The 25,857-nt window shown below is 38.6% G+C and overlaps 1 protein-coding gene across 2 annotated transcripts in view; it reads right to left on the reverse strand.

The window, feature by feature from the left end:
- The window catches only part of Nhs (NHS actin remodeling regulator), a 328,815-nt gene that overhangs the window by 17,698 nt on the left and 285,260 nt on the right, over positions 1-25,857 (reverse strand). For both annotated transcript variants that reach the window (XM_021188195.2, XM_021188194.2), the window contains exons 2-3: positions 22,101-22,253; positions 17,659-17,792 (exon numbers count right to left, since the gene is read on the reverse strand). In XM_021188195.2, coding sequence (XP_021043854.1) covers positions 17,659-17,792; positions 22,101-22,253 — 287 coding nt within the window. The remainder of the gene's footprint in view (positions 1-17,658; positions 17,793-22,100; positions 22,254-25,857) is intronic.

Below are 25,857 nucleotides of genomic sequence, written 5' to 3' on the forward strand. Positions count from 1 at the left end.
GGCCCCTTGGTCTTGCAAACTTTATATTACGCAGCACAAGGCAAGGCCTGGGCCAAGTAGTGGGAGTGGGTGGGTAGGGGAGCAGAGGTGGGGGGAAGGGTATAGGAAACTTTCGGGATAGCATTTGAAATGTAAATAAAGAAAATTAAAAAAAAAAAGAAATGTATTAGATAACACCTGAACTCAGATTTGACTGCAGTTCTATACTGAACCATAGACAATGTAGAATTCTCATATAAGAGAGTGGAATATGTAAATTAGAGGAACAATTCATAGAAGCACTTGAAAGGGAGTCTCAATATGTCAAGTTGATATGGGAAAGAAAATTGCTACAAAAATTCAAGGTTTTGTATTTCATAAAGAAATTAAAAAAAAACATAAGAGACCGCAGTTCAGGCAACATGAATGAAATTTATATTGACAAATGAATTTTGGTAGTTCATCATAAATCTCTCAAGTCAGCTCTTCTGCTGAGTATTTTTTATGAGTGAGAGATGAGGAGTGGGTTTTGTTTTTTTTAGTCTGTTTGCAGAATCTACCTACATATCAAACAAGTAGGAGATAAAAGCCCGCAGTGACTGAGGGAGGCCTTGACTGAATCCAGACAACACAGACCATTGGTTTAGGCCACTATAATCAAATCAAGGTCTCCTTGGATTATACTCCCTCTATCATCTTGGTAGCAGCTCCAACCTACAGCATACAAATGCTGAAACTGAGTATCCTTGAGCTTTAGAATGGAGAGATGGTGCTCTTTGATTTCTTCACCTAGTTCTAATTATGATACCTGTAGATTTATAGTATCTGTGAATGTCATATTAAGTGAGTTATGGTTTTATATGTGCCATGAATTATGAACTAAGTCTTATGTTTGAAAGTGTTCACTTGCCTGGGTGTTAATCAAAGGAAACAAATGATTCTGGTTGATTTGGATTATATTTTCATATGATAAATGTAAAAATCAGTTCATAGATTTTTTTCTCTAAATTATCTAAGAAATAAGATTGCAATCTACTGCTACCTCAGGGCATCTCTACTTGGACCAGAGTGCCACTCCTTAATAGGTACTGATGGATACACTGAGGAAAAGCTGGGCATTGATCAAATTTATATAGACTAAATTATTCTTTAATAGCTTTATGTAAATGTACCCCATTGCTCATTCAAAGAAATGTTAGCCATTATTTATTCATAACTGTATTACAACTGATTCAATAGTATTCTATAAATATTTGTTGTATTGCTAGAACTTCACTGTGCCCAATATAAAGAAACAAAAATTCCTCCTAAAGAAATGACATCAAATTATCCCCACCTACACATCATTTTTCAGTACAACTCCTAGTACACAGTTAAAAATGAGATAGCATAGGAGAAAATAAGACAACATCAGCAAGATGCATGCAAAACAACAGGTAATGGAAGAATACCCATAGGGATCCCTGCTTTTGGAAATATCACTTAGTATAGAAGTGTTTCTTTAGAATAACTGAGTGGGAAGAGTGTTCTGAGACCGCCATTTCATTCATTCAAGAGCATTTCTTAGAGGAAGGTAAAAATCAGTTCCAATGCAAACTGTCAGACTCAAAATAAAAAGTTTCTCTCTCATGTACAGTGTACTCACTGTCTAATTCCTTTTAACTTATCTATATTATTGATATTTTCATCAAACATGCTGAAGAAAAATGAAAAATCCATTTCCTTCTCTTTTCCTAGGCTTTCATTTTGGCCCCTCTGCCATTGATTTTGAGAGGCCTCAGACAAAATTGCTGCATTGTTGACTAATCCAGGATCAATCATGCCCATCTTGCTGCTAACAATAGATTTTTTCTTTGATTCCTCCTCTCCATTTTGGTACCCGTGGGCCCCATTGTATTTTCAAGTCATTTCCCCTCACTTCTCATAAGATTGCCTCAACCAAATCCAGAGTTATGATCAGTGCTCAGAAGAAGAAATAACAAATATTATACTCAAAAGTAGCCAAGGAAATTTCTCTACTGAACCTTGAAAGGATATTTTCAAAACTCGATCTTTTCTGTGGTGTGTGTGAGAGAAAAGTCCATGACTTGACTTTTGTGGCTGTGAGCAAGTGTTTCTCCAAAGAGTTCAAGATTTCCCCAAATCTATCTCTTAATGCTAGAAGAAGAGAAAGAAAAATCACTCTCCTCCACATTTGACTTTCTGTTGGGCTTTATTTCATATGCTGATAGGGGATTATTTTGCTTCAAAACTTGCCAAAAGACATCTGTTAAAATGTTGTGGGTATTCCAGCAGGAAATGTTTTGAAAAATTGGCTCTGGTTTGTGATCTAACTGATACCACATGGCATTTATAGCTGTCGAATTTTAGAGCTGATTTACGACTATCATGCTGTCTTAAACCTGAGAAGTATTTACTGGTGAGGAAGCGTTATCATATATTAGAATACAGGAGTAAAACCTTAGAGTGAATATGTCCTTTACAATCCATACCAGATTTCTAGTGAGGTGATGTGGGCTCTTAATATCACTCTGCCACAGGGCTTGTTTGTCCTTAGACTAGTCTCAGCATTAATGTACATACTATGGCCATCTGTGAGATGGAGGAGCCCCATCTGCCTCAGATTCTTCTGTGCAGAAGTGTATGTGGATGTGTTGCACATAAATATGAACCACTTTGATCTTTCTCCAAAGCTTAAAGAAATTTGGCAATGCCTTCCTTACATGTCACTCTCTTGCTGCCACCATAACAGAACACAGTCTTTCCCTTAAGACTACCTCAAAGTCTCCCACTGGCTGTTGCTGGTATCGTCTTTCCAAACATGTTCAATAATAGAATTTATTTTTTTATTTATATATTTTTTGATTCATCCTTTCTTCCCATGTCTTCAACTCCTGCACTCACCAAGCTGAATAAGCAATGGCAAGCAAAATAATGAATGAGAAAGAGGCTTAGGAGACATCCTCTGCTTTTTTATGGATTGAGCTTCATCCCCAATGTTCATGCTCCTCAAAGGCATTACCTCTACTTAGCTTGCCACCCTGAACACCAAATGTCCAATCCCATCACTACATACTCCAACAAGCTTTGAAGCCTAAAGAAAACCAAACTGGCAAATGTGCACTTATTAAGGTGCTAAGAACTCCCCATGAAAAATTCCAAGCGAATGTCACTGAAGCAGAATTCAGGACAGACACAATGGTTTGGGGTCAGGAAGGGAAATGTTTGGGAACTGATATTTTCCAAGTTCTTCTTTAGCTACTTTATGCATTCAGATCTACTTAACTGCAATTACTCAAACCTGGGAAACTTCCTCTTATCATTGATAAACTCGCCTTTCCAAATCATACCTTTACTAGTTTCCCGGAATGAACATACTCTTTACTACCTCCTCAATTCTCCTGCAGTATTTTGGCAAAAGAAAACATACAAAAGATAAACAAGTGTTTACAAATGGGTTTACTATCATCATTCAAATGGCAGTTTAAATGTAAACCATAAGGAATTACATTCAATAGAGGGTCTACACTGCAAAGGACTACCAAGTAACATCTACTGTTGGCAAAGATGTGGAGCAACTGGAATGCTTTGAAATTGATGAGAGTTGTTTAAAGGTACAACCACTTTTGAATATTAGTAAAGTTAAACATATATTATATTTTAATTCCCTGGTAGGTCTATGGAAGGAAGGAAAATAAGTATATCCACAAGAAAACTTGCATAATTTTTTTTACAGAAGTTATATTTGTAAAAGCCAAATAAACATAACCGTGCTATTAGAAACAGCTAACCCAAATACCTGCCAACAGCAGAATGATAAACAGATTGTGGAGCACTGCATTCATAAAACTGTAATACCATACTATATAGTCTTAAAAGTACACATGGGCTGAAGAGACGGCTTAGCAGGTAAAGGCATCTGCTTCAAAGCCGGATGACTTCAGTTCAGTTCCCATTGTCCATCTGGTAGAAGGGCAGAACTGACTTCTGCAGCGTTAACCTGCACACACATTCTGTGGTATGTGCACCTGTATATGCATATAGGCAAAAGAAATAAAATATAAAAGCACACACTATTGATAATTCAAGTTTGGTTTTAGAAAATGTGTGAAACAAGCTAGACCCATTATCAATGACAGGACAGTGGTCTTTCATATGCACAATAACCTGGGTTCAATCCTCAATGTTTCAGAAAAAAATTAAGAATATGGAGGAAAAGAAAAAGAAACCAGACATACACACACACACACACACACACACACACACAGAGAGAGAGAGAGAGAGAGAGAGAGAGAGAGAGAGAGAGAGAGAGAGAGAGAGAGAGAGAGAGAGAGAGAGAGAGAGAGAGAGAGAGAGAGAGAGAGAGGAGAGATAACATGTAGTCACTCTGTTTTTAATTACATTCTGTTGGTAGTCATTTGGGATGTGAAATCTACCCACAGTGAGAAAAGTTTGAATGACAAGGGTAATGGTGCAATTTTTATCTAAAAATTGGCTCTCTGAAAGCAACCGTTCAGCCATAAACATTTTGTCTTAGCTGAAACAGAACAGCAATTTCTGGGGTAACAGAGTACTAAAAATATTTTAAAGTTCAGGAACACTTTGTTTAATCATGGGTTATTAATGAAATATTTAAAACACACAGAGCTTAACAAAATCATATTTGGAAGCATTTGTGGAAAGTAGGCCCACATAATGGAAAAGAGGTCTTCAGGGAGACCAGAGTGGAGAACATTTTGTACCTACTGCTTAGTTCAGTCATTCACTTTCAGGAATTGCTCTGGACTGTCAAGAACACAAAACAAGTCTCATTTGACACACTGACTGCGAGTTCCATGCCAGGAAGTATCTTATTCATTCCCTGTGGCCAATTCTGCCAGAGATGGGAATCCATGCCAAGGGTCACTCAGCTCCATCAATCTTCAAATGATGTTAACAGCAAATAAAAGATACAGGTGAGAAAAAGGCAGGTCCTGCTTTGAAGCACAAGGAGGAAAAAGTCTTTGAACTGCTACAAACACCACAACCCCTTTCACTAGAATCAGAGGGGCCAGCAAGGGGAGTCAGCAGAAGAAGCCAGAAGTGTGGAGATGTTGCCCCATTTGGGTCCCATTCCCATTGAAGCTTTACACAGGTAATTCAGGGCAGATGTACAAAAGCTTAACAAGTCATCCTTCGCCTCACCACAGTGAAATTTGAAAGAGCATCAGATCTTTTCTCACACGCACCACATAGCTCCTGCCTATGCTCATTTGACTCTTCCATGGATATTATCACATGTACATACACTGCCAGGATTGGGGCACAGATCCGCTCTATGGCCTTCACAATTTCCCGTGTGCTATCATTTTATTGTCACAACGTCCCCCACTACTAATAACTGGCAACCACTAATCTGTTCTCCATCGCCACGGTTTTGTTCTTTTGAGAATGTTACATGAATGGAGTTGTAGAGTATCTAACCTTTGGAGACTAGGTTCTTTCGCCCCGAATAATGCCTTTGACATCTTTCCAAGCTACTATGTATATCAATGATTCAAATTTTTATTGTTAAGACATGATATTCCATTGTTTGCCTATATTTTGAATAGTGTGAAAGTTGCAGGTCTGCAAGAGAATTCAACCTGAGTCTATTTTGTAAAATGATGTATGCAGACAAATAATTTTATTGACAGTTCCACAGCCAGGCTAACAATTTTAAAAGAATTTCAAAACTAAATTCCGAAACAAAGCATTTTCTTTCTTTTTCACAATATTTAATGTGAACCAGGCTTGCTGGTTAAAACTTTCTTTCATCAGCTATTGTGATGCTGATCAAGTGATTGTCTGTTGCTCTAAATCTATTCTCCTGTATTCTGCTCTGTGATGCTGGGGTTCTACAAACACTTCTGTCTTGTTAGCGGCTCTCCATTAGTTTCTGCCAATAGGCTACTAGAAGGAGACTAGAAAGAAGCCCGAAGAGGAAGAAGGGGCTTTCTACTCAGTCTTGTAGCATCATCTTAGCTATGGTCCCTCACCCCAAACTGGCAATTGGATTCAGCTATCATCTGTGTCTACATGCTAGGCACTATGCTGATTTCTTTCTAGTCAAACACTACATCAGAATAGACCCTAACAATGACAGTCACCAGCAAGATCCATCTAATGTCTGAGACAGCAGGACAGGCAAGCTAGTGTGAGGTGAGCTAAGTATCTGGCTCTGAAATGCTGTATTGAACTAATAGCAAGCTCTTCTTTTCCAGTGTATTACCTTTTTCTTACTGTGACAGTTAGCTGAGCAAATCAATGTAAGGGAAGAAAGATTGTGGCTCATAGTTTCATCCTTGTGGGACTGACTTGGCAGACCCATGAGTAGAATGTTCCTGTTATATCATGATAAGAAGGAGAGAGAGAGAAGAGAGAGAAGAGAAGAGGAAAGAGAGAGAGAGAGAGAGAGAGAGAGAGAGAGAGAGAGAGAGAGAGAGAGAGAGGAGGGAGAGATGTGAATATCCTTATGCATGCATGCTTTCCTAATAGAAGTACAAAAATAAAAGAGAAAAATAGGTGGGGGAATTATTCTTTTTTCCCTCTATTTTGTTAACATATAATATAACATCAATTGAAATAATATAAGTGGTTAAGTGTTGTGAATCTGTATTATCATATAAAATTATGAGACACTAAAAAAAAATAAATGAAGCATTCCTCCAGGGATTTTGCTAGGGATTCTAAAAAGAATATATAAGGCATTATTGGTTGTATCTGGCATAGTTACATTGTGTTATGCAGAGTTATGTCTTTGTTATTGCTTTAACTTAGATATTAAACATGATGTAGAGACATGACTGGATATTAAGTTGATGAGGAATGGACTTATGATAGCAGATATTGGTTGTTATCTTGATGGTATCTCAAATCAACTAAAAGACAAGCTGTTGGTCATTATTTGGAGGGATTTTCTTGATCAGACTGTTTAAAGTGGTAAGACCCATACTATATATGGGTGGTATCTTGTGGTGATGGTCCAGATAAAAGTACATAAGAGAAGGAAACTATTTTTTTGCACGCTTGCTTCACACTTGCTGGCAAGTTCATCTATTCTGTTGCTTCCATGGCTACATTCCTTTGCTAATATTAAAGTCAGTGTCTTCAGGCGTCCAACATAGCCTGCTGAAGCCCAGCAGCTCTCCAAGAATCCTACATGTCTTCAGTGCCAGGTTGGGATTGCAGAGACATTTAGCATCATGGACTGAACAACTACTGCATTCTTTACCTCTCCAATGTGATACAGCCATGAGTGAACTACCCAGAGCATCCTAGAACAGTGGTTCTCAGTCCATGGGTTGCCACCCACAACAGGGATCACATATCAGATGCCTTACACATCAGGTATTTATATTATGATTAATAACAGTAGCAAATTTATGGTTATGAAGTATCAATGAAATAATGTTACGGTTTGGGGTCACCACAACATGAGGGGCTGAATTAAAATGTTGTAGCATTGGGAAGGTCAAGAGCCACTCCGCTAAATAATCTTATCAAATCTGGCCAGTTTTTTCATTCCTATCCACTCTCTCACTTGGGATCCAAATCTAGGATCATACTCTGCATTTAGTTCTCAAATTTCCTTAATCCCCTTCAATTTGTAGTAGTCCCCTAGTCTTTTGTCTGTCATGGTCTTGGCATGCTTGAACAATAGTAATCAATTATTTTATACAATTGACTTAAATTGAGATCCGTCCTCTGTTTTTTCATGCTGAGGTGACTTTGCTTGGCGAGTCTCCCATGTAACTGGACTCTCGATACACCTAATCAGGAGGTCATATGCAGGTATGTCCCATTACTGGCCACCTTACCTTTCACCACTTGGTTAAAATTGTATTTATCAGGCTTCTGAGTTAATGTCACCATTTCTTTGTAACAAAAATCATAATGTGGGTGATAAATTTGCACTACACAACTCTCCTGTTTTCCAATGTTTTTCACCCAACTAACTTTTATCTATTGTCTCTTGACTATTGCCTGCGAATTTTTTTGCCACAGTATTTGTCTAATTGATGATCTTTTTTTCAATGTTACCTTTACATTCATTAATTAGAATTATTTTGTAAGAAAGAATATCTATCCTTCATATGTTAACTTATTTACCTATTTAATCCATTCAGTGGGGCTTCTGGGGATATGACATAGTGAGAAAATTGTCTGCTGTGGAAATATAGGGACCTGAGTTTGGATCTCCAGACCTCACATTAGAAAACCTTGCATGGTGTATTTGCCTGTAACCCCAGTGGAAGCAGAGACAGAGCCCAAGGAACTACCTCACTGGCCATTCGGTTTATCTAAAATAGTGAGTTTCACATGCAGTTGGAGAAACAATTTAGGAATCTATCTCAGTGTCAAATCTCTCACCTCTGAATGTGCTTGCATAGGCGAACACACACACATACGACTCATAGCGTTTATCTTTTTATATTATACGTCATTACTACCATTGCTTAGTTTACTGTTCAAAGTATACCAAATTTGTCCAGTGACAGCTCCTTCAGGTTGTTTACTATAATCTCTTACATGCTTCCCTACTATTTTGTGAGCAATCTCATACTTTCTGATACTACAAGATAATCCAAACTTATCTTATATTTTCCTAACCCAGTCTCAGATAAACCTTTTCTCCAAGGAGCCCTTTTATTATGCATTGCTATTTTGAAGACAAGATCTAGTCACTAGATATGCTCAGTGTCACCAGAGTTCTTTAATCCTACAAGGTTTCTGAGATAAGCTAGTCAATATATATCTATATATTCATATACATATGAATATATTTACTTTCTCTCTCTCTCTCTCTCTCTCTCTCTCTATATATATATATATATATATATATATATATATATATNTATATATATATATATATATATATATATATATATATATATCTGCATGAATATGAGTATATATTTATATTTCAGATTCCAATCCTATACTTCAGGGCTCATTCTTGACTTCTCACATAGCTTATTTATACCTCCTTTCTCCAGTGGTAGCATACCTGGCTATCTACAACATATTTATTAATTTTTTTCAGTCTTAGTATATAGGCAGATAGTTTCAGAATGGCTAACTCAATCTTTTGTAAAAAAATAAAGCTCCTACTTGTAGAGCAGGGTCTTAAAAATCAGCTTGACCCTGTTGCTTCTGACAATGGTGCTCTTAGGAGCCCTCTTGGTCTCCATGCTACTATTGAGTGAAACACTTGTGGGGATTATCTGCCTTTACAGTTGTATCACTAGCCTGGGCAGAGAAGAAACTGGGAATCTTAGTTGGGAAGATGTTCTTCAAATTCTAGAACTCAACTGATCAGTCTTCTTTCCAGATGGAGAAGGTGAACTTCTTTGGATTCATTAGAATTTTGATTGGTTTATGAACCGTTGAAGATAGTGCAAAAAGCAAAGATGTGAATGGGTCAGAATCATTCAACAGGGTAATTAACAATCTCCACCTTGTACTGCAACTATACAATTAGATAAAGATCTTTGTATTAGATAAAGATACAAAGATATCCCACAGTGAGCTGTTTCAGGTGTTACACATGTTGAGATGAGCATCTCAGTGGGCAACTGGGCACCACGGCAAACTGGACCATCTAGAAGGCTGATTGGATAGACAGTGCTAGATCCACAGAGTTTGTCAAGGTTTTCGAGAAGGTGGACCTAGAGCAGAATACAACATCTAATTTATTTTGTTAAGATTTTATTTTTATTTATTTTTAAATTATCTGTTTAGGAATGTATGGGTTTGTACATGTGAGTTCAGTGCTCAATGTGGCCAGAAGAGAGTGCAGAATCCCCTGAAGCTGGAGTTAATGGTGGTTGGGGACACTGAATATGTTGGATCCTGGGAAACGAGCTTGAGTCCTCCAGAAGAACAGCAAGTGTCCTCAACTGCTGAGCCATCCCTCAAGCCCCTGGGCATCTAACTGTTTGGCCAAAGGACTGAGACTAACTTGTTCTTTGGGAATAGTATTTAAGAAACAGAACTGAGAGTTGTTCTGTCCAACTATTATTACCTTCCTCTTCATACTATTGCTGCTTGATGTTAGCTCCAGAAATGCTCTGTGAACACAAAGCCACTTTTTGTGTAAACAGAGCATAATGAAATGGTGTCTCTGGTCTTTTTTTTTTCTTTCTTCTATATCCATTTCCTGGATCGTCATTTACAAATGGTATCTTAACTGTTCTTCTGATGAATGCCTCCTATCAACCTGGTTTGAGAAAAAGAAAGAGGTAATCCTGCCAGGATCCATCCAGCTAAAGTCTGTCACATGCTGCCTTCCCTGTCAAGAGCAGTACCTCCTTCAGACTTTTCCATACATCTTTTGCTTCCTGCTTCTCTGTTATCCTTCTCCTTGGTCATTTAGACTCCCAGATGCATATTACTCCTTAAAATTCACCTGTTCTGCTTGGCACCCCAAACTCTGTCTGCTAAATATATTTTTAACTTGGCAAAATTCTTCCGTAGTCTAGAAGTTTATATTTACCTTCCGTCTGTGATATTGTCTCCCCAGAAGCTTTTCAGGAACCAACACACCTCTGGGAAGAATGTGACTGTCTTTTGGTTCATTCTCCTCCCTCTCCCTCTCCCTTTCCCTCTCCTCTTCCTCTCTCTCTTCCCCTCCTCCCCCCCTCTCATTAAATGACTGCTGCTTTTTGGAGATGTTCTTCTTGGCAAGTGAGAGGTAGAGAGGCCCATGATCAGGTGGCTTTGTCCATGTTCCATGTTCCCCAGGCCTCTGAGTTCCAACCACGCATCCCTGTGGCACTCCTTAGTATTGTACTGCTGATTTATCAGGAAGCAGCCATTTGCCTTTAGGTTTGCTTAGTTTTGGGGGAACCATCACCACCAGAATGGCTGCTCTGACAGTTTGCTTGGGGACCTTCAAAACCTCCTGAGCCCATCCCTCTGTTGCATCATTTATGCCTTAATGTTATGTTCATTACAATGCTTTTGCCTTCATGTTCCTAAATAAAAAAGATTGCTGCTTAGGGGGTACTTAATTTCCCCTGGTCAAGATTTAAAGACGGCTTTCAGAGGTTTTAAGATTTTTATACTTGGCTAATGACTATTGCTTCCTGTGGTCAGTTCCTAACAGAAATTCAAAGCATCAAATATATTGTAGCATTAGTTACCTAGTTACACTGGCTTTCTCGCTCCTATGTAGACCACTGCTAATCCCTTAGAAACATGGAGTCTGGCACTGATGACACAACCAGTGCTGGAATGAGTAGATGTTTGAGCAAGCCAAAACAGCTTCTTTGCCAAAGTCTGTTAATTTAAACCTCACTGGATAAGGCTGTTGACATCCAAGAGTCTGTCTGCATAGTCTCTTCATTCATATATCTGTCTTCAGCTGTCATTCTCTGTCACACTGTTTACTTACTTCTTTCCTTGCTTATGAAGGAAAATATATATACAGTTCTAAAAGGAATGGCTGATAATACTACTACTAAAGGATAGAGAATGGATAGCAAATGGGGAGCAGGCAGGATGATGGAAGTATCACTCTATGAGATAGTCACTATAAATACAGGGGTTGCCTAAGAGTCATGTGTTAATCAACTGAAGCTTTTTAATGTGCATAAAGTCCTAAGTTTATGGCTTTTCCTCTCTTAGCTGTATAATAATCCATTTTAATCTCTGCCTGGTCTTGATTGTTCCATTTCAAATTAGAGTTATAGATGCATAAATAAATAAGTTTGATTACAATGAAAGGAGGCCAAACCAAAATAATTTTTTCCCCAAAGTTATGAAGGTTAGGCGTTTTCTTTCCCTTCCTCTAGGGTGGGTTTGTCATTCATTTGTGACAGAGTTAGGCTGGTTTGTTACTGTTTGCTTTCCACTTGGGCTTCTCCATCACATTCTAGTTGATGTTATTTATTTATGGGTGGAGAATGCATGAAATATCACCTGGGTTCAAAGATGACAAGGTATGCATAAACAAAAGCAACAACAACAACAGCAGCAGCAGCAGTAGCAGCAACATAAGCTCTAAGAAATGCCGCTCTTCTTCAGCCCCACTGCCTCCGTTCTATTCCTTCATTCTTATCTTTGCCCACCCCACTATAGGTAAACCAACCTCATTTGTTCTGATTTATCTTTCCCCTACAGCCAGGGCTGTTATGCTCATTTTGAAAACTTGCATTAGTTCCAAAGCAATTGGTATCTTAGGAGCGTGATTTGAACATAATGTAAATGTTGTGTTTGCTTATGCACGATTTCATACATGAAAAACTCTTAAGTGAATGCAGGGATTGGCACCTAGCTGAACTGAGCTGTAGAAGAATGCAGAACATAATTCAGAAATCCAGCAGCTACCACGTTCACCTTGTGGATGGGAAGCCTATTCACACAGCCTTGCCTCTAATTTCTTATCAGCCTCCTTCTATCCCTTCCCAGGAACTCACAAACTGCAAACCTTGTGATTCTCTTTTTCACAAGCAAACATCAAGGATTTTTGTTTTTCAGGATGGATATCAGTTTATTGTAGTATTTGTGTATTTCTCAACCACTTAATATGGTTCCTGGTCAGGCTTTGTGGGATAGGCCTGGCCTATAATCACAACAATTTGGGATACTGAGGCAAGACAATTTCAAGTTTAAGAGTTCAAGATGATCTTGGACTACAGAGTAAGTTAAAGGTCAGAATAAGCAATTGAGAAATACCATATCTCAGAATGAAAAGTAAACAGATGACTTGGGATGTAGTTCTGTGGTAGAGAGCTTGACTGGGCTAGTATAACACACACACACACACACACACACACACACACACCCCTACTCACATACACTGTGAATTTCCTTCTCATGTGTGTAATAGAAATCTATGAATGTTATGTTCCTAACTTCATTTTATCTATATTTTTCCCCAAATACAGGGAATATCTTTTCATTTCATAAGTCTTATATTACATTTTTAAGAAGTTTACTGAAATTTTTCTCATAGAGATATACATTTCTGGAAGATTAGTTCCTAGATATAATCACCCTTATTATTGCTTCAGATGATAATCTAGCACTATTTTCTCTAATTGGCTCTCATTTGTATAAATAAAAGGAACTGACCTTTGTGTGTTGACATTTTGCTTCCTTCCCAAATGCGTTGATGATTTGAATTATTTTTCCCCCTTTGGTTATTAAGAAACTATCTGCCATACTGCTCAGACAGAGGCAGGTTTACTTTTTTTTCAATTCTTATCTGTTTATTTGATCTATCTTATTAAACTTCACTTGTTAATATATCTAATCCAATATTAATCAATAAAAGAGATTTTGTGTGTCTTCTTCCAGACCTTAGTGGAGATGCCTCTCTTGATTTACCATTAAGTACGGTACTAGCTTTTGAGCTAAAGCATATGTATATTTTGTCATGTCAATGAAGTATCATTCAATTCTTATTTTCTTGAGATCTAAAAACTTAGAATAAATAGATTGTAAAATATTTCAAGCATTTTCCAAGGACATATTTATATTGTGTTTTCCCTCTTAGATCTACCAATACAACATATGATGCTAATAAACATCTTATTATTGAATGTACCTTTCAATCCTGAAATAAATCTTTTTTTTTTTTTTTTGGTTTTTTCGAGACAGGGTTTCTCTGTATAGAAGTTTATTTTATATATATAGCTTTAGAAGTTTATTATATATATGTGTGTGTGTATATATATATAGATGTAATCAGGGTCTTGAGATGCCATGTGAGGCTAGCTGTGCATTTAGAGAGGGTTACTTTTTATTCTTTTCTTGAAGCTCAAGTCCACACTCACCTTAGATTCCAAAGAGATGTCCTAAACTTAATTTCCTAGATTCTGCTTTGTTTTCATATCATATAAGTCTTTTGCCCTTTATTAAAACTGATATTCTAAAGTTGAACTCATACATAGGACTGCTGTCTCTTATAATAAGAAATACACAGTTACTAGTGGTAGAACTTCAGAATCCAAGAGCAGTTTGGAAAAGCTAATCTTATTAGTGAATCTTTCACTGAAACCACCCCCTTTGTCACCCTGATGATAGGAGATGCTCTTATTCAGGGGCACTCCTTGAATTCTCACCTAATAACAGGTTTTAAACTAAATTTAAACCATTTTTCCCTGTGAATTCCTCTTACAAAACCTTTTAGGTAAAGTATATTGATAAGAAACCATGCATCTCTTCTTACTTGTAGGAATTGTGGAGTTACTATGGAGTCCCTGCCAGATGTCCCTGGGGTGATGACACTATGTCCCTTGAAAAATTTTAATATCCCATAGCCTCTGTATAAGCTCACAGCACTGTCATAGGACATCGCAACACAGCTATATAGATTTTCGGTCATTTATCCACAGATACTTGCTCCTAGACATGTTTTGGGGTGATATTCTGTATAAAATGTTATAGACTGTTTAAAAATCCTCAGTGATGAAATATATGTTTTTATGTCATGAAATATTCTTCTATAATACTATAATATTGTATTATATTCTATAGATTATGATATAATAGATATCAAATCTTATTAAATTAAGCTATTTTTTGGAGACTTGGTATATATATATATATATATGTATATATATATGTATATATAATTATTTTTTCCATTAAAAAGATGCTTTGATGAACATATTAGTGAATAAATCTTAACATAGACTGATCTATTACCTTGGAGTTAATTCTCAGATGTAGAATTGCTGGATGAAAAGGCATGAATATTTAGAGTTTTTTCTTCTCTTCTGGAAACGGTGTAGTGACTTATACTTCCTCTAATTTTATGAGGGTATAAATATTTCAGGGCTTTCATTTGGTGATAAGAGCTTTATTATAATTGATTATGAATACAAGTTCATACACATAATTTAATCCTATTTATATACTATATATAATAATCTTATATAGTATAGTATATTCACATAGTATCATGTGAAATATATTTAATGACCTTGCAAAGTTGAAATGATTGTTCCTATCTTTCAAAGAAACCAGGATTCAATTATAAAAAAAGAAAGAAATCAGGATTCAGAAAGATATACCAACATTTTTCCAAATCATACCACCAAAAGAATTTGACAGCTGGAGTTTAAAACTAGTCTTGTCATTATATGGCAGACACATCAACGACATGACAAACCACCACCACCACCATCATCGTCAGACCTAATATTTATGGAATGCTTACCACGTGTTAAGCACTATTCACAAACACGTTCCACTTTTACTGCCAAACTTATGTGGTACTATCTATAGTTAAGACAACAATAATGACTGAAAGGATGTACTAGTTTAGAACTGCACAATTTATATGGTAGAATTAGTATCCACGTTCGCGCAGTTTGACTTTAAAGACCATGCCAGCATTGAGCATATTATACTGGCCCATAGAGTAGTGGGGAAAAAAACCCATATACCAGACTCTTATTATGAATGATTTTAAAGGGAAGAAAAAAAGTTTAACTAAGTCTTATAGATTAAAAGGAGAAAGTTACTGTCTAATAAAATATCCATCCAATTGTTCTCTAAGAAAATGTGTATCCAGGGTTTTGTCTGCAAAGTTCCCATCCTTATTTCTGTAACCTTTACTCTTTAAGCAACATATGGTCTTTTAAGCTGAATACACAGAACCATTTTCTTGCCAACTGTGTGAGGAGTAACTTGAATGAAAAAATCTTCTAATGAAATTGGTGACCCAAACTCAATTGAAAACTAAATCCCCCCCCCCAAGTGACTTGGAAATGTCAAGATTTAAGAAATTCGAGATGGGCAAACTTTAAGAGATTTACAGAGGTCTAATCTAGGATCCTCTCCTTGCTATTTGAAGGGTTAATGAAGCACCTTCATTGCTAGTCACTACTTTAAGTCTTTCCCTATCATCTTATTTAGGTATTTAGACATCATTGAAAATTATGCAGATTATAAAAAGGATTATATTTTCTTGTCACCTCTGTAAACACTCAAAATTTTTCTGTCTCACCTCCTCCCTGAGAAAACCAACCTAATGAGCCGCAAAGCACATTACAGTGAATGGGAAAATATTTTCAGCATTTTTATGCAGAAAATACCTCATTAGAAGCAAACGCTTTAGCAAGCAGATTTAAACTTAATAAGAACTTGTACTGAGTAGGGACTTTTATAACAAATCACTAGCATGTGTAAGCACTCTGTCTGATGAATCAGAGTGTCAAAAGCGTCCTTTTCTTATCCTTGGGTTGCTTCACAACCATGAGCTGAATACAGCATAGTGCCCAGTATGGTATGTACTAAACTGAGGGACTTAGTGCTCACTAGCTGGCTGCAAACCTGCAGATCATCTCATCTCCCTTAAGGTTTTACCTGGATATGTTAGAATATGCAGGCTCATTTAGAACAGTGGTACTCAACCCTTCTGATGCTGTGACCCTCTAATACAGTTCCTCATGCTATGGTGCCCACCCCAACTACAAAATTATGTGTGCTGCTACTTTATACCTGTAATATTGCTACTGCTAAAAATTGTGACATGAATATTAAATATGCAGGATAGCTGATATACAACTCCAAAGGGGTCATGGCCCACAGGTTGAGAACCACTTCTTTAGATCATCTTGTCTCCCTCAGGGCCATTATCTGGATATGTTATGACATGTAGATTCATTTAGATAAAGTATGTTTCTACCTGAATGTTTCTCATCATAGAACTTAGACATTTTACACTATTTTGCATATTACATGGGCCATATTGGTATAGGATTTAGAGTCATGAATTTAATTTCAAACAAAAATATGAATTCATGCACATACTGCTATAACTTTAGACTTTGGGCCTCAAGCCAGAATAAGAGCAGTAGTACTGACAAGCTTTAGGACAATCTGGACTAGCGTCGTCACGAAATCATAGTTCTTAACTAATGCTACAAGTCCACAGGAGCACAAATGGTTACTTATCCCCCACTGAAGCCCCAGAAGGGACATGTGGAGCGAAGTGTTTGTAGCAGCCGTTGGCTGAGCTTGCAGCTGTTTCCACTCAAGCCCAGCTCTTCATCATCTATGGTCCAGAGGTGAGAACTTGGTCTGAGTTATAGCCACATCCACCCAAATTAGGTTGAAACCACCCACAGTGATAATGTCACTGAAGTAATAGGTTACCCTAGGGAAGTAGCCTCTCCCCTTGTACAGTAAAGTGCGGACTTATGGTTGATTCTAGTGGTAAATTTCGCATCATGTAAGGTCTTTTCCAGCATCTCCCATGGAGTCACACTAGTAATAATGGTAGTGGTGATGGTGGTTAACACTGTCTTACTCTGGGTCTGTCAGTCCCTGCACTAAGCTTTGTGCATCTTCAAGGCCCTAAGTTAATACCATTAATATCTCTGTATTACAAAAGACAAGAACCGAGAGAAAAAGAAAAACTAATTCAATCCTAAATACATATCAGAGCTGTGATTCAAAGGGAAATTGTCATCTGATTTTACAGTCCTCAACTATTGTTGGCTTACTGTATTCTCTCTCTCTCTCTCTCTCTCTCTCTCTCTCTCTCTCTCTCTCTCGTGTGTGTGTGTGTGTGTGTGTACTCCAAAAAGAAGTGAAAGGAGTTCCTACATGCTTATGACCTGCCCTCTGAACCAGCCCAGTTTCCCTCACTTGATGCTCAAGAAGAGCAAACACAGATCAAACAGCATCCTCCATGCTTACCGTTAGGAAGTGGCGGTCCTTGGCCTCGCGCCTCCTCTGGCTGTGAGCTGGAGGGTAGGCTGGCAGTGGTGGAGCAGCTATGGGGAGGGGAGCAGCAGCTCTTTGCTCTCTGCGATCACTCCGGCTCCGGTGTTCTGAGGTTGCAGAACAGACAAACATAATGAAAAAGACTTGGTATTTTCAATTGTTTTTCCCCTCTTGAGAATGTTAGCAAAAAGCTGTTAAAAAAAAAAAAAAAAGAGCTCTCCTTAATCTAGCTAATCTATATACCATATCAAATCATTAAAATGGTTCTTAACTGAACATGCACTTGCTGCAAATACAAGGGCAGATGCAACCATCTCAATGGTCCCATCTTACCATCTTGGCACTAGGTAGGCTCACTTATAAGTACAACACACCTCATATCAAAATATCAGAAGTTAAAAAAAGAAAGCAAATGTTGAGAATAATGGTGGAAGGCTTGCTGCCGTAAGGATTCAAATATAGAATAGAAGCAGACATAGCACAGCCTCCTGGACCTAGATGTCACTAGCTTCAGGAAAGAACTATGTGGAGTCAGGAATTATTTTGACAGGAATTATATATATCACAGAAAAAAGAAATTGGCAAATGTTATGCACTGGCTATTTTATTTATCTTCTGTTTTCCTCCAGAAAACTAGGTAATGAGCGTCCGTCTTATTCCAGCCATCTAAAGGCCTTTCCTTCCAGGTACCCATGAAACCTCAGAGGGAGAAACAATCTTGTGCCCCCAGAGATACTGAAGGAATCCCTGTGACAGCTTTTTTTCTCATTCCAGGATAAAGCTGCTTTTGGGGGAAGACGAAGAAATATCTGGGAGTAGGGGATAAGGTAGTCAGGACTTCATAATAAGAATCACTAAGCAGGAACCTCGGGGGAGTGATAGAGACGCCAACCCACCCACTTTCAACCCCAAATTTATCCTGTCTACAAGAAATGTAAGCACAGGAGATAGAGCAGAGACTGAGGGAATAACAGGCCAGACCTGAGACCATCCCATGGGAAAGCACCAGTCCCTGACACTGCCTTCCTTTGCTTGGGATTCTTCAAAAATAATAATAATAATAATAATAACTTTCCCTGCACAACCAGAGAAAGGTCTTCTAAAACACATCATATAGGTGGTCTTTGCTATACTGCCTCTAAAATCAATGCTTATCAAGAAATTTTGAGATAAATGCCCTTCTTGATCAAGTTCCCAACTCTAATGTCACCTTCGTTTTTCTCTGAAAGCAAACATTTGGGCTTTTTCTAACAGATAGGCCAAAGAAAAGCTTTTATATTCTTAAATTCACTAGGCAGAGCAGATGTGTGCTACTGGATAGAAAGAAGTGAAGGGAGAGTGGAATGAGATGGGGGATATTAGCCCAATTCTCCTTTCAACTATTTCTCTCCCATCCTATCTTAAATACATCTTCTGCTCTACCCAGGCCAAGAGTAGACAGCTTAAAGTAATCCCTCACTAATAAGACTTTTGCCAGTGGTAGGTAGAAACAATATCAGTCCACCAGGGCCCACAACTGCAGTCAAATCTTCAACCTTATTCCTTTAGACCAGTGGAACATAGATACCAGCCAGAAATTTGAAAGGAAAGGAAATATAAAATACAATTCTCTCTTTATAGCCATGTATTAGTCTCTGTGCGTGTTTTATGAACATAAAAGATGGCATAACTTAAAGTTATTACTGGCACTGAGCATTAAAGAATTGCTAAGAAAGGGGAAAAGCGATAATTGATAATTGTATTCTAAACAACTTGAAATCCATTTAGATGTCACTTCCCTGAGGCTCCGTGACATGACAGGCACGTTTCTATTTAGTCCCCATAGCACTGAACTGACCCTATCTGCTTACTTGGTCATCCTCCTCACTACACCATGTATTTTTGAAGACAGAGACTGCACTTGATTACTCTTTCAATGGTATGCTCTAGCATAATGCCTGACCTTCAGTACAGTTTGTTCTGGGTAGGGGAATGATATTAAGGCAGCCAATTTCAAGTTTCATCTCAGTTCCCAAACGAGCACAAATCTGCAGCCACACAGTTTTACTTACCCATGTTTCATCATTCCCTCTCTCCTCATGAAAGCAAGAAGATTCCAGCTGTCCAAACAGAGACTCCCCACAGGGAAGCTTACTGCCACATTTGGGGAGCCAAGCCCTTGGCTGCAAGTTTGGTATTAGTCCCAACCACCAGGTGGCAGACATGGGTTATACTGATGGCTATACATTCCTGTTTCTTAGGCAAGGATTACACACACACACACACACACACACACACACACACACACACGGTTGTTTGCTAATTTTAATTCTACACCACTGCATGTTTGTAATACTATGATGCCTATAATTCCCGTTTATGGTTCTCTGCAGTGCTATTTTAACTACTACACCCAAGATTTGCTATTGAGCCAACCACAAAACAAGCCAGTCTGAATAGGGCAAAATGAGCCTCCATAGTCTTCCATCTAAAGCCCAGAAGGGTGTCTATCCATCTCTTATGCCCTAGGAGGAACTGCAGAGAAAATTGACATTGGCACTTGCTGTTCTTCAGTTCTGCTCTTAAGTCCAAACCTGATGAAGCAGTGAAATATGATAGCTTATGAGTAGTTCACTGTTATCTGGTTAAATCTGTAAAACTGTAATCAGGGAGGGCTGATTAATAATAATAAAATGATAAGAAAGAATGATGTCTACAGGGCTAATGTTACTCAAGCTCTCTAATGATGTGATGTGTGAAGGCATTTAGTGAGAATGATAAAATTCCTCAGTACTCATTTTGTGCTTTCAATGCTCAATCAGCTTTCTGCAGAATTTCATTCCCTTCCACACACTCCCACTGAGCACATACCATATGCTGGATTTGTGCTCTATGCTTTGAATAGAATAAATTAATAAGACACCATCCTTACCCGTGGAAGGTAGACATAGTGGTCAGTTGTGAGAGTGAGATGTGGCATGTTGGGAGGATGCATAGATTATAGAAAAGGTGCCTTGGAACATAATAGTAAACAGAAAGATTTCCAGATGGAGCCTTGCACTAAACTTATTAAAGAATTTTTTTCAGTCCAACCATAAAGCTGAAATGAATACAGATATCATACTATCTTACCTACTAATAACACGAATAAAAACTTTTAGACAAATACTTTGGGGACGGTTGTAGGTCAGTTGTTTGATTAAAAAGAGAAAAACCGAAAGCCATACAAATGTTAATGGAAACAATACTTAGGGTTTTCTATACTGGTAATAGCTTTCAAACATTATATTTGCATTGTAAAATTTTTGGAAACTACCAATCCTTAAATAAGTGTAGGGGGATATTGAAACAAATACAGTGAATGTGTAGATACCATCCTTTTCCATAGCAAAAATCTAAAGGTCAGAAAAATGTGACATACCATCTTCTGACATCCATTTTGGGGGGCCTTTAAAGGATAATGAGCATTTTGAATCCTCTTACTCTAATGGGTTTTAAAGCACTGGGAAGTAAGAAAGGTCCATCCTCTACCTATCTTTGGTACTCTCAATACTGTGATAGAAAAACAAATATGAGTATCTATTTTCATGAGACACAGTATACGGCAAGGTAGGCAGAGCTCTGGCATGAGAATAAGAGGATCAGGGCTCGGTCCTGGCTCTGAAGCTAGCCTGCAGGATCCTGTACAGGTTTCCTCACATTTTAGCCCTCCTTGCACCCCCATGTAGAATGAAGGCATTAAATCAGCTCAGAGATTCTCAACAGAAACAGAAGAGCACTTGGGGGCCTTATTGAGGTTTTTAGAATGATTGGGCAGAAGCCAGGCATAACAGCCATCCTGTGATGCACTGAATGGTCAGTGAAAAGGTTCCAGGTCCCATACAAATTTCAAATACCCCATCTAAATCTCCTATCAAAAGAATCACAGAATCTATTTCTGGGTCAAACCTAATTCCCTTTTAATTAAGCCCAAGTATTACTTTGCTTATATCAAATAACTGTTAACTATACCAATTTTCATGGCTCTTCTCCTGCCACTACCTCTAGGGCTCCTTCATTTCTCCATACTTTTTGTTTGGAATGGCTTCTGTCTTTACTTAATTCTAATTTATTTTTGAGAGGTACAGACATCTAACTGCTTTTATTATGTCATCTAATATAATTGTGAATTGGCACTTGAACATTGAGATACAATGTTATTAATACCTTGCCTTTTGGAATTCTCTTTGTGATCATATTAAGGCCATAATGGTAACTTTAATCAGTATAGACATGTAGCTCATATTATGCCTGGGTTGCATTCAGGATAGACATGGGAGTATTTCAAAGCACTTGCTTCAACTAAGGAGGTAATAGGACTAATGGGACAGAAAATCCTAGATGGCACAACCTCTGATGTTCTCCCAGAAATCCCCCCTCAGCCTGGGATCAGTTACCTCTGCGCAGGGCTTGCAGACTCTGTCTGGCATGGCGGTGCAGCTCTTCTACACAGGGTGGCCTGGTAGCTGGGAGGAAGATGTTTCGCTGTTGGTGCCATGGTGCACGGTAGTATACACTCAACTTGCTCTCGATGTCCAAGTTGGAGACAGCTGCAAGACAAAGAGCAAACAGTGCAATGTGCATCAGGAGCTTGGATTGTGCATTTGGTGGGTGCTGGGGCAGGGGATGGGGACAGGGAGCTAGGAAGGAATGTAGAGGTTAAATCCAGACTACTAAACAAACTCAAGGCTGGAAAAACTTTGAAATTTATAATACAGATGGGGACAGCTATGCCCTTGGACCAAGAGATGGGAAGCTACAGGGTGCTTTTCCACATTGTTCCTGGGGTCTACATGAACTTTAGTCTTTATGATGTTTCTTGTCCCTTGTGGCTTCTGGCTGAAGGTTCCTGATCCTGCCTTCCACCTCCCGATGCCATTCCTTGACATTTAACTTGGTTTCACCAAAGGTTAACACAAACATTAAAGGGCCTATGACAGGTGTTCCAGATGTGTATTAAGGGAGGGGACTTGTAGATATCATAGCTCTTACAACTCATCTGAGAAATCAAGGAAGACTATCTTTCTCCTAAACATAGCATTTAATTCACTATTGTCGCCTTCGTTACATTCATTACAAATACATCCCAGAACAGAACAAACTCCTTAAGAATAGAGGATGCCTATCGATAGGAACTAGGGGACTATGAATAAGAAATGGCCACCCAGAGAAATTCATGAGCACTTGGTAGCTTATTAGTCTCAAGACGGCTGAGATCAGGTACGCTTGGCTTCATCCTTCCGACCCATGATCCAGGGACAGGCTTCTGGCCCAGGAGCACTCTGCTCTTTTCAGTCTCAGCTTGCTTGTTTCCCAGAGCAAGGTTTGGAGACACTCCGATTCACTGCTTATCCCTATGCCACACGCAAACTTTTGGGTTCAATCTGAGCATTTTCTTTTAGAAGATTGGTCTACCGTTCCACTTTGAGAATTCTAACCTAGAACAAGAAAGTGTATAGGAAATGTAAAAAGAAAGGGAATACTTTGTGGAAAGGAACAGAAGAATGAAAACTGGGGGGGGGGGGGACGGGGGGGAAATACAGCCAGTATTTTTGATAGTTAATTTTTGTCCTCCCTCACCATGAACTGCAGTTATTTTAAACATAGTATTTCATAGCATTTAGGAGCATTTAAAGTACTTATTAGTCTAAAATAAAGTTTTCATTATTACAAGCATCACTAACAGAGGGCTAAGGATATAGTTCAATGGCAGAACACTTGCCTAGCTCATGTTAAACACTGGGTTAGCAGTATAAAAAAATTAGAAAGAAACACATTAAATGATGTGTTGAAACATGAGCAGAATCGAGAGGAATAGACCATGTCTCTAAATTATGTAATAGAATGTTCCCTGATAAGAAAACTTCCTATAGCTGTACTATATAATATAGTATTCACTTTGCCCTTGGCTCGCGATGGGAGAGCATAGTAGCTATTAAATAGTTCAAAAGTGACTAGTTAGTGAGTGGACAACTAAACTTTTAACTTTTACTATTAATTAAAATAGCTATATGTGACTGCCATATTTAACACTGTAGTTCTAGGATGACCATAAATAGTTTAGCATATGTTCTCACCCTTGGCCAGAAATGACTCTCTTCTCCCTCTTTATTTTTCCTGGATGTTTAATCTTTAAGAATTTGAACCAGAGGACTACTTCACTACTTCTCTTTTGGAGAGAGGAGGAGGACCAATGGAACCATAAAAGAAAGGAGTTAGTTTCTTTCTCAGGCTATTCTATAGCCTCAACTTTGTCCATATAGAAACAGGAGGATTCATGAAGGGACAAGCTGATCTTTTCAGACCTGAGAGAATGTGAGGGAGGCCTTGGTATAGAAGGGAGGGCCAAGTCTCGATCAGGGCACTCCTCTCCTGTGGGCAGTGGGCGGAGCTCTGAAGACAGATCTCTCATTCAGTTACCCTCAGGGGAAATACTCCGGTGCAGTGATGGGACTGCCTAGAAAACCAGCCTGTCTCTGGACACAGAGGTTGACTCCTGCTCAACAGGCTGAGGTCATTGCTAAACTCAACAAAGGTGGCTGTGACTCATGTGCTGGTGACAGCTGGAAGAAGGGAAAGAACAGAAAGTCTGATTGTGGAATTAAAACTCAATAGGCAATTCTGGAAGTGTATGTCTCTCTCATGTCTCTCTCATGTCTCTCTCATGTCTCTCTCATGTCTCTCTTTCCCTCTCCCTCTCCCTCTCCCTCTCTCCCTCTCTCCCTCTCTCTCTCCTTCTCTCTCTCTGTATGTGAGTACCCTTCCACTGGGCTTGTCTTAATAGTCAATTCTGGAAGTGTGTGTGTGTGTGTGTGTGTGTGTGTGTGTGTGTGTGTGTGCCCCTCCATCAGGCTTGTCTCTTCAGGGAGGTTGGAGTCATAATTTGGAGTTGGGCCCAGGTGAGTAGAAGCCAGAAAACTTAATCTCCCTCATACCATCTTCACTGTTGACTAGACCTCTGCAGCCCCTCAATAAGCAAACAAGGTAAATGTCAACTGTCTATGGCCTTTTAATCGTTGGGCCAGAAGAAGCCGAACTCCTGCTTTTCACCTTAGTCTTGGTATAAGGAAACAACTCATCAGATGTGCTTGGAAAACTGAAGCTCACTGACCCTTTTTAAACAGGGTTTCCAACACTGAGTTGATAACCTGCATATATTAAAAGTGCTCCAACATTATTTATCATCAGGAAAATTTGAGGAATGAAAAAAGTTTTCTGATGATGCCTTGGCATCTTGTAGGAGGAAGAGGGATTGGGTGACATGGGAGAAGAGAGGAGGATGCTGATAATGGAAATACCTATTCACCCATGAACATTATACAACAGCTATTAGTGTCGGGCACAATGCTAGACAGAGCATCACACACAGGAATCCCTATCATCGCGAGGCACATGTTCTGTGGTTTTGTATGAATAATGTTGATGTGATTCTTCCCTAAAGCAACAGATTAAGAAAAATGCTCTCTGGCGCATCCTTCCTGCTGCAGAGTCCTAGGAATGACCTAACACCATCAGATTCTAGGGGTCCTCCATACCCCCAAAAGTACAGTTCCCACTTTTCTATAGTAGGTAATTCCAATTTCAGAAATTGTCACATAACATAAAATATAAAGTAAATTGGCAATTTTCTTCATTGGTAAATATAAATTTCACATTACTTAAAAGGAAGTATTATTATTTTTAGTGACCCTCTTTTGCCGATGCCCTAAAACCATTCCTCCTGTGGTCAATGGACAAGCCAGTCCTAAGGTTTTCAACTGCTAAACTGCATGATACTAAAGAACAGATTCCAGCTTCAGTGACTAATTTCTGAATTCCAGTATGGGTGCCCTCCTCTCGGTTCCCTGGAAAAGCCAAGCAGTCTATAAAAGCAGTGCCATGGTGATGTCTATCACTGCTCTACTGTGTCCTTAGTCACAGAGTATTAGTTGTATGGTGCATCTACTAAAGGCAGAAAGAGGTACAAATGAAACACTCAAGGAAGTTAACCCATTTTCCTAACAAAAAGGCAATTTGTGGGCCTGAGGAAGATAGGTCAGTTGGTAAAGATTTTTCAAAGCAAGTACCCCAGCCCACCATTGCACACTCATAGTCCCAGCACTGAGGAAACAGTAACAGTGGGATCCTCAGACTTTGCCAAATCTGTGAACTCCA

The sequence above is a fragment of the Mus pahari genome, chromosome X (genome assembly GCF_900095145.1).
Source record: "Mus pahari chromosome X, PAHARI_EIJ_v1.1, whole genome shotgun sequence".
Taxonomy (NCBI): Eukaryota; Metazoa; Chordata; class Mammalia; order Rodentia; family Muridae; genus Mus; species Mus pahari.